Source organism: Carlito syrichta, unplaced genomic scaffold, assembly GCF_000164805.1.
Source record: "Carlito syrichta isolate Samal-C Ts95f unplaced genomic scaffold, Tarsius_syrichta-2.0.1 Scaffold311587, whole genome shotgun sequence".
NCBI lineage: Eukaryota > Metazoa > Chordata > Mammalia > Primates > Tarsiidae > Carlito > Carlito syrichta.
In genome coordinates, this window is record NW_007255683.1 from 15,793 (window position 1) to 25,102 (window position 9,310).

At 48.8% G+C, this 9,310-nt stretch overlaps 2 protein-coding genes across 5 annotated transcripts in view; one reads left to right on the top strand and one right to left on the bottom strand.

Moving 5' to 3' along the window:
• Window positions 1-3,347, top strand: part of CCDC17 (coiled-coil domain containing 17) — a 4,309-nt gene extending 962 nt beyond the window's left edge. Inside the window, exons 4-12 of the mRNA XM_008068839.1 lie at window positions 9-180; window positions 265-383; window positions 1,139-1,252; window positions 1,501-1,619; window positions 1,743-1,840; window positions 1,998-2,201; window positions 2,359-2,569; window positions 2,641-2,751; window positions 3,016-3,347. Coding sequence (XP_008067030.1) covers window positions 9-180; window positions 265-383; window positions 1,139-1,252; window positions 1,501-1,619; window positions 1,743-1,840; window positions 1,998-2,201; window positions 2,359-2,569; window positions 2,641-2,751; window positions 3,016-3,150 — 1,283 coding nt within the window. The 3' untranslated portion in view covers window positions 3,151-3,347. The remainder of the gene's footprint in view (window positions 1-8; window positions 181-264; window positions 384-1,138; window positions 1,253-1,500; window positions 1,620-1,742; window positions 1,841-1,997; window positions 2,202-2,358; window positions 2,570-2,640; window positions 2,752-3,015) is intronic.
• A 1,158-nt stretch (window positions 3,348-4,505) lies between these two features.
• NASP (nuclear autoantigenic sperm protein) overlaps window positions 4,506-9,310 on the bottom strand; it is a 29,278-nt gene continuing 24,473 nt past the window's right edge. For 3 of the 4 annotated variants that reach the window (XM_021717955.1, XM_008068836.1, XM_021717953.1), the window contains 6 exons: window positions 8,010-8,198; window positions 7,734-7,900; window positions 6,797-6,853; window positions 6,628-6,705; window positions 5,868-5,996; window positions 4,507-5,393 (listed from right to left, as the gene is read on the bottom strand). In XM_021717955.1, coding sequence (XP_021573630.1) covers window positions 5,313-5,393; window positions 5,868-5,996; window positions 6,628-6,705; window positions 6,797-6,853; window positions 7,734-7,900; window positions 8,010-8,198 — 701 coding nt within the window. In that variant the 3' untranslated portion in view covers window positions 4,507-5,312. Of the gene's footprint in view, window positions 5,394-5,867; window positions 5,997-6,627; window positions 6,706-6,796; window positions 6,854-7,733; window positions 7,901-8,009; window positions 8,199-9,310 lie in introns of all 4 variants that reach the window. The other variant, XM_021717954.1, reaches the window with a different exon arrangement.

Genomic DNA, 9,310 nt, shown 5'->3' on the forward strand with positions numbered 1-9,310 from the left:
GGGCCGAGCGCGGGCCCCGGCGCCGCTGGAAGCTGTGCCCGGCGGCCGAAGCTCCGGGTTTCGGACCCGGGATCTCCCTGCGCGTCGCCCCCGCCCCAGGACGCGGCTGAACTGGCAAGAAGCAGAACTCTGTTTTCCGGTGCTGCAGGCCCACCCAGGAACACTGGCCGCCGAAATCGGGTGAGGGCCGCGGTCCGGAGATAGGCCTGGGGCGGGGGACGGATCAGGCCTGGAAAGACTGCCTTCCTGTCCCCTGCGCCCTAGGGCCCTGCGTGAGGCCTACGTTCGAGGTGGGGGCCGGGACCTCGGCGTTCTGGGCCAGATCTGGCAGTTGCAAGTGGAAGCGTCAGCCCTGGAGCGGCAGCGGTCGCGGACGCGCAAGGGTGAACAGGAGGACAGCGGTGGTCTTAGTCCTGGGGGAGAAAAGAACGTGCGGGAGGGCGCCATTGGTCTGGCCAGAAGCCCCGAGGTAGGAGTCCTGGGTGGGCTTTGTGGCCGTGGCTGGGGTGTGAGCTGACAAGTCCAGCCTCGTCCAGAGATCCCCGACATGGGAGAGTTCTCAAGGTCCTCATAAACAGAGTTCCTGAGGCTTTATGCCCTTCGATTCCAGGGTACGGCTCCAGCCCAGTAATGTTCCCCTCAAGTAGGGGGCCACGTGTAAGATCCAGCTGAAATCAGACACTAGGCCCAGCCCCAGATCCCAATGTCAACTAAAGGAAGTCTAGGACCTGGAAGTCAAGTATGTCATGTGTCCTGACGGGTGGGGGGGAAGCCTACACAAGGGAATCTTCAGGAAAAAAGTTCAAAGGCAAGATAAGCCATGGGTTCTGCAGCCACTACTTATTGTGGCTAGCCCAGAAACTTGCCTAAGCTCAGGGGTTCAAGAACTTGGTGAGACAACGTGACAAGATCTCATCTCTACAATAAATCAAAAATTAGCCAGACTAGCATGCCTGTAGTTCCAGCTACTTGGAAGGCTGAGGCAGGATGGCCTGAGCCCAGCAGCCCAAGGCTGTGGTGGCCATGGGCAAGAGTGAGACTCCAACTCAAAAAAAAAAAAAAACCCTGAAAAACCAGTTGAATTGAGGGTGAGCAATTCGGAGGTCAAAGATGACAGGTCAGACTTGGTTCCTCGCAGGAAGGGCCAGTGCCGCCTCGGAGGAGCTTCTACTAGTGGAGGCCGAAAACCGGCGCTTGGAGACAGAAATTCTGGCTTTGCAGATGCCAAGGGGCCCGGGCCGGGCACCCTGGGGTCAGTGAGCACCCCAACTCCATCCCACTAGCCCCCAGAAGGCCCGGCACAGTGGAGTGGAGGGACCGTGCCTGGGGAATGATAGCCATGTTTGTGCCCCCTGTTGGCGTCCACGCACATTCCTCGTCTGTGTGTCCCTGTATCCCTGTGACTCCGCAGACACATTTGTGACCTCGGCTCTCAGGGAAGGTCTCAGCTAGTTACCTTCTTCATCCAGTTCAGGGACGCCCTAACTCTTCTCCTCCTAGGACCCGGGGAGCTGCGACCCCCGGCGGGGCCCAGCCTACAACCGAAGTGGAGGAGAGATCCCCTACTTCTCCCGCCGCCAGTGGCGCCCCCGCTGCCGCCTCTTCCAGGCTCCACAGATGTCCAGTTCTGGGGTGGCTTGGGAAAGGCTGTGAGGACCCGAGGGTGGGGTGGGGCGGGACAGCTCTGCTCTGAGCAGTTGGGGGAGCGTCAGAATTTCTGGAGTCAACCCTCTTCCACACAGTCGCAGCTTCCAGGAACAAGGACCGGGAACCGGGGTTTGAACCCACACTTCCTCCTGCCCACATCTGACGTGCTGGGCCCTGCACCCTATGACCCTGGGTGAGGCCTACTCCCTCCTTTTGACAGCTTCTGTGACTTGGCCAGCACTGCTGGTTTCTGGAACCCACTGCGGCCAGATAGGGTTGGGGAGCGGGCTAAGGGGAGGAAGGGTGAGGAGAGGCTTTGGTTGGTTGTGTGCTTAGACTTATGCCCCCAGGGCTGGCCTGGTCATTTTCTACGACTTCCTGCGGGGCCTTGAGGCTTCTTGGATTTGGGTGCAGCTTACCACTGGCTTGGCACGGGATGGAAAGAATTCCGGAGGGACCACAGCATTGCCTCCAGCCCTTTGCTTGCCCCCACCTTCAGCTCCTGGGCCTATGGGCAACTGTGCCATCCTTGCCAGCAGGCAGCCTGTGCCCAGGTCAGTAGATGGGGGAATCACGACTAGTATTCAGCCACAATTGCAGTTTGCCCCTCATTCTGTTTACGTCTGTAGACAGAGGAGGCCATTGGCACGGAGGGCAGTCCTAGAAAGAACTCCAGCCCTGGCTTCTGACACTACTTTTTGGTTCTTCTAGACTGCCACCCTCACCGTCAGTATCCTTGGTCTGTGAGCTTCAGGCCTGCCAGGACCTGGCATGGGCTAGGGCACCACAGTCAAAGGCTTGGGCCTCACTCATGCTTTTTGATGGAGACCAGCGAGTGCTAAGTGGCCACTGGCGCCTCCCACTTCGGGCCCTTCCTCTGGATGCCAGCCTTAGCCTTGGGCAGCTGAATGGGATTCCCCAGGTGAGTGTGGAGGAGGGAGACTGGCATACTCCTCAAAGGTATAGATGCAATAACATTTCACCTCTCCCCAGGCAGGTCAGGCTGAGCTCTTTCTGAGGCTAGTGAATGCAAGAGACGCAGTTGTCCAGACGCTGGCAGAGATCAACCCAGCAAGTGCCCATGAGTACCAGTATCCACCTCCGGTGAGGGACCAAATAGAACCAGGGACACCACAGATAAAGTTGGTGTGGCTAATAGCCAGCTTTTATTGACCACTATACCAATCACTACCAAATGTGTTCTGTGTGTAACTCATTTAATCCTCATGGCATCTGAGATAAGTACTATGTAACAGATAAGGAAATCAAAGCAAGAACAAATTAACTTGGTAAAGGAGACTCTTAACTCCAAAACCTGTGCCCTTGACCTCTACATTTTTGCTAAAGATCTACCTTCTCATTTCACAGGTGCCAAGCTCATCTTCACTGGAAGCCAACTCCCTCACCCCCACAGCTGGCTTTGCTGATCCCCCACCTCCTGCAGAAGCGCCCCTCAGCAGAGTCAAGGATAAAGATGAGGATTTGGGTCCTCACCGGAGCTGACTCACCCCCAATGAGTTTCTGAACCCAGGTGAATGTGGGTATGAGCCTCTTAACATACACAGGACTAGGGCCTAGAGATAGAAGCCTACTCCCAAACCTGCAGCTTTACTATTACATGTTCTTATATAGGGTTGAGAAGCAAATAGCAGATGAATAAAAAATATGAGCTCTAACTACAGCCTTATCACCTCCCACAAGTATTGACCTGTCTGTGCTTTCTTCCATAAAACTGATTGATGTGAGGATTAAGTGAGCATGTAAGGTAACTGGGGGCTCTCTTTAATTCCAACTAAAGAAACTTTAAAGTAATTCCCACTTGGTTTTTGCTAAAGCCAGTTTTATTTCCGAACTCCTTTCAATACCGTTTCCTCAGTACTTCTGCCAGGAAACCTTCCAAGTTCTCAAGGTCCTCATAAACAGAGTTCCTGAGGCTTTATGCCCTTCGATTCCAGGGTACGGCTCCAGCCCAGTAATGTTCCCCTCAAGTAGGGGGCCACGTGTAAGATCCAGCTGAAATCAGACACTAGGCCCAGCCCCAGATCCCAATGTCAACTAAAGGAAGTCTAGGACCTGGAAGTCAAGTATGTCATGTGTCCTGACGGGTGGGGGGGAAGCCTACACAAGGGAATCTTCAGGAAAAAAGTTCAAAGGCAAGATAAGCCATGGGTTCTGCAGCCACTACTTATTGTGGCTAGCCCAGAAACTTGCCTAAGCTCAGGGGTTCAAGAACTTGGCGAGACAACGTGACAAGATCTCATCTCTACAATAAATCAAAAATTAGCCAGACGTAGTAGCGCATGCCTGTAGTTCCAGCTACTTGGAAGGCTGAGGCAGAAGGATGGCCTGAGCCCAGCAGCCCAAGGCTGTGGTGGCCATGGGCAAGAGTGAGACTCCAACTCAAAAAAAAAAAAAAAACCAACCCTGAAAAACCGAGTTGAATTGAGGGTGAGCACAGCTCCCTTTGCCTTCAACCCTGGATGGTTAAAATAGCAAGTTCTAACCAGTGCAACAAAGTAGCCCTCTGGATGTCAGGATTATTAAATCCTCTTGGGTTATATAAAGCAGCACTGTTTGGAATTCGAATCCAAGTAGTGCCAGGTCACTAATAGGTCCTTTAAGGTTCAAGTTAGAAGCAGCTCAGCTGTCAGGTTCATGAATGACCCCTTGCACGCACCCAACACCAGTAAGAGCCCAATGGGCTGGCATTATTACCAATCCCCTGAACACCCACATACTTGGACTAGACAACTGGAACTGCTGGGCTATTTTCTCCCTTTCAACTCAAGCTCACACTGAAATGCTCCAAGCAGCCCAGAATCCACTGTAAGATCATTAAACACAATTCCAGGGAAGGAGTCTTTTTAGCATCTTTATTTGAGAAACTGTAGACAGGGTAACAATTCCAAATGTTGATATATTTCAACCTTTCTATACAGAAAATAACAAATATAACTCAACCAGCCTCCCCCAAAGATTCTTCCAACCACATCCCAAATGTCCATCACCATCATGGCCCTCAGCCACTTTCAGACCAGAGTTCAATTCTATACAATTAAACACAGAGACTGTTTTCCTCAGGGTTCAATTTCCCCCAAGTTTTCTTCAGAGTTCTTTTTCCAGGATAGGATTATGGCCCCAGTAGAAGACTACGTGGATATGAGACAAGTACCACCAAAAGCCTGGCTCACAGCCAAAGTCCATCATCCATTTTCAGCACCAAAGAGCCAAGATCTTCACGTCTTGTTTTTATAATCCCTTTCCAGGGACAGCACCAATGAAGGTTTGCCAAACAGCTGGGTTCAGTCAAGTATTTGAAAACAGAAAAAAACATAGCACCGTTGGAAGACAAAGTGCCTACAGCCACACTTGACTTGATCACTTCCACATAAGAAAGACAGGAATTGGGATTATAACTTCCAACACAGAGAACAGTGCAGAACGCCAAAAAAGAAAAAAATAACATTGGCCACTAGATAAAACCTGGAGTGCTCCAAGGCACAGATTCCGCCATTAAAAAAAAAAAAAAAAAAAAAAAAAAACCATCAAAGCCTCAACCTTTGCTTACAATCTTTATTGAAGTTATACAAAAAGAATCCCCCCAAAGTGAAAAAATACATTATATACAAAAACGCTTTCCCTTGGGAGGAAGGCTCTGCCCCCTCTTAACATGCAGTGCTTTCAACTGTAGCTCCAGCCTCCACTGTCCCCTCCACTGTTGCCTGGCTTTCAGCCTGATTCTTAGCCTGGAAGACAAATGGAGCCTGGGTATGAGTGACCCTAGTTTAAGCCATTCTATTTCATGTAACCAAGCAGGTCTGTCAAAAGAAGTGAATACAGGTCGCCCAAAGGTTGGGATCCCTACACTAAGAAGGCACTGACCACAAAGTACCAGGCCATTTCCTGAATTCTCTGTGGTGACAGGGCTGACGGGGCCAATGATCACGTGTTACATGGAAAGGAGCAAGCACAAGTGGCCTGATGATCTTGCCGGCCTACCCCTGTGTTCTTTGCAGGGACCTGTGGTATAACGCTCCATTTGTCAGTGAATCATTCTACACTCCCATAACCAAACTGTTTCCTGCACAATTAACCGTTTCTGTGAGGGTTGCAATCAACAATCCAAAAAGATCAAGGTTGGGAGCATGCACTTGGGAGGACGGGTTTGCCCAAGTCCTGAGAACAAGGGATAAGGGCTCAAGCCCTGCTTAACTGCCCACCTCTTCTTCCATGTTTTCCGAAACTTCATTTCCGCTGGGGGCAGCATCCCCACTGCCTCCATTCACCTCCGGCTCTTGTTTGGCTTTCTTTGCATCATCTTTCCGGGGGCTCTCTTCCTCTGGTTTCCTCTAAAGATAGAATTGTGAAGGCTTCACAAACATGCTTAATCTTTTTAAAAAGGAAACTGCAAAACATTTCCTTAATCCTCATGGTGCAAATATCTTGAACACCAGAATTTCACAGCTCTGAAGGTCTCTCTCCCTAGCTGTACATTCCAGAATAAATTAGCCTGTCCCATCATCAATCCTTGCCTCCCTACTTTGAAGCGCAGTGGGATGAAGAGTAGATGTAAAATGGTAACCAAAGTACAAGTACAAGTCTGAGTTCCTGTGCTTTCAGTCCAGAAACAAACCAGGAGTTACAACTCTAGAAAGCAGACTCAGGACTCAGGTAGCAGTAGGCCTGCTCAACGACTGCTGTCAAAACCTGCTAGTTTCCTAAAATGGGCTCATCTCACCAAACCTCCTCAGTAGCTTTCCTGAATACTTCTTGGACTGAAAAAGGCCAGGAGAGGTTGCTAGACAAATTCAAGTGAAAACTGTCTTTACTCACAAATCCTCAACCAAATTTGCAAAATAAGGTCTTTTTGCACGAACTATTTGGAAGATGTGTAGGTAAAGTAACTCATGTATCATTTGGGGGGAAAAAAAAAAGCAGACTGTGAAAAGGTAGAAAAGAAATAACTATCTGTAGATTTACCTTCTTTCTGACAAGATGGGAAATGTCAGTGACACAATTTGATGAGGAAGCACCATCTGTTGGTTTTCTACTGGCAATCTGGCAAAAAAGAAGCCATTATTAGCAATATACAAGCTATATGAAGCCAACCCTGAAGCTTACCATTAAGTGATAACACCTGAATACCTACCATGGCAACTGAAGAGGCTCCTCCACTAGGAGTGAAACTGGAAGTAGAGCTCTCCACCTGTGAGACAAGAAACCCAAGCTGGTTTTAGGATTGAACCCAGGCCACCTACCATCTTAAAACAGGTACCCAACACCATCCAAGTAACTGATTAAGACCTGAAATGCTAGTGGCCTCCAGAAAATATCAAGATTGCCCAACCTCCACCGTACCTGCACCTCTCTATTTCCAACCCAGGACATAGGCAGAGTGTAGATAATAAACTAAATCTTCCATATTCTACTTACAGAGTAGAAAGCTCTCTGGCATCCCCACATACAGCCAAAAGAAAAGCCAAGAAATCTGAAGTGAAAAATCCCTCAATGCCTCACTAAAGAAGTTCTCAGAGATATTTACATAGTTTAACTATTTAGTTTGTTTTTGTTAGGAAATTTTTATATTTCTGGTACTGTCAAAAGTATTTTACACATGTGTACTATAGGTTGAATATTCCACTCCCAATCTGGAAATCTGAAACTTTTGGAGTACTGACATGTCACTCAAAGGAAATGCTCATTAGAGCATTCCAGATTAGGGACACTCAACTGTTGAGTATAACGCAAATATTCCAAAATTCAGTAGCATCTGAAATTCAAAACACTTCTGGTCCCAACAATTTCAGGTAAGAATGCTCAACGTGTACTATCCTCAATTTACAGATGGGCCAACTAAGGCTGAGAAATGCCAATGATCACATGCAGTAAGAGATGGAATTCAAACCCAGACAGTCTGGAGCTTCAGAGGATATTCTCTTAACAACTATATTACTTAACAGAAATAATTAAGCAGCTTATCAACTCCAGGAAACTAAGTCATAACAAAAAGTTCCTAGCAAATGGAACATTAACATTAGTGGTACCAGACACACTATTATCAAAACCTAAAAGGAAGCCAAACCAACCAGAGTAGCTTTCAGAGCCAATTCAGCTACATTCCCACTACGCTGGGACTCTTTTGCATCTTCTATCTTCTCTCTGATTTCAGGAAGCAGTTCCTTCAGCTCCTCAATTTCTTTCTTGTATTCCGTTAGTGATCCTGCAGCCTCCTTCATCTGCTCATTTAGTACAGCTACAAAGAACAGGCTAAAGTGGTAAGTTACCATAAAACAACCATTTTTTTAAACCTTTCAACTGCTGGATCCACCAGCATCATCATGAAGCAGCTAGTGCTCACTCACCCATTCTCTTCTCAATGACTTCAATAGATTTGCTGAACTGTGCCACTGCCTCATCATACTGAGAGTTGTACCCAAAGGCCAAACCCAGCTGGTAGTGGGTCTCTGCAAGAAGACGGTCGTGAGCTTCCAGGTACTGCTCCTGCAGGTTTAGACAAGACTGGAACTCCTCCACAGCTTGTATATAGTTCTCTAATGAAGAGAAAAAGAACAGCAAGTAAATAGATAGCACTTCCAGAATTCAGAATAATCCTGCAGAAATGCTCCCCTATTCTACATTTCATTTTTGTTTGTGGTACCTCCAGGAGACCTGGCTATAAAGAATGTCAAAATGACTTTTTTGAGGTGGAGTTTCACTCCATTGCCGAGGCCAGAGTGCAGTAGCACACTCATGGTCACCCAGCATCAACCTGATGGGGTCAGGTAATCCTTCCACCCCAGCCTTCCAAGTAGCCAGAACTACAAGCACATGCTACCACACCTGGTTAATTATTTGATATATTGTAGAGATGAGATCTTGCCAAGTTTCCCAGGCTGTTCTTGAACTCATGGGCTCAGGCAATCCCCTCACGTTAGCCTCCCAAAGTGCTGGAATTACAGGCTTCAGCCACCGTGCCTGGCCCAAAATGACTTTTTTTTTTGAGTTGCCATCTCTCTCTGTCACCCAGACTGGAGTGCAGTGGCCGCTCCTGGCCACCGCAGCCTCAACCTCCTGGGCTCTGGCGATCCTTCCGCCTCTTCCTTCCAAGTAGCTGAAACTACAGGCGTGCTACCACATCCGGCTAATTTTTTAATTTATTGTAGAGATGAGGTCTCACCAAGTTGCCCAGGCGAGTCTCGAACCTGCGGGTTCAGGCGACCACTCACCTTAGCCTCCCAAGGCGTGGGATTACAGGTTGAGCCACCAAACCCAGCCTTTTTTTTTTTTAAGTTGGATTCTCACTCTGTCACCCAGGCTGGAGGACAGTGACACACTCCTGGTCATCACAGCCTCGACCTGCTAGGCTCCAGCGATCCTTCCTCCTCAGCCTTCCAAGGAGCTGGAACTACAGGCGCGTACTACCACGCCCGGCTAATTTTTGATTTATTGTAGAGACGAGGTTTTGCCAAGTTGCCCGGGCGGGTCTCAAACCCGTGAGCTCAGGCAATCCACTCGCCTCAGCCTCCTAAAGTGTTGGGAATACAGGCTGAGCCACCAAGCGTGGCCCCAAAATGGCTTTTAAAAACCTACTGAGGCTGGCTTGATGGCTCAGTCTGTAATCCCAGCACTTTGGGAGGCTGAGGTGAGTGGATTGCCTGAAGCC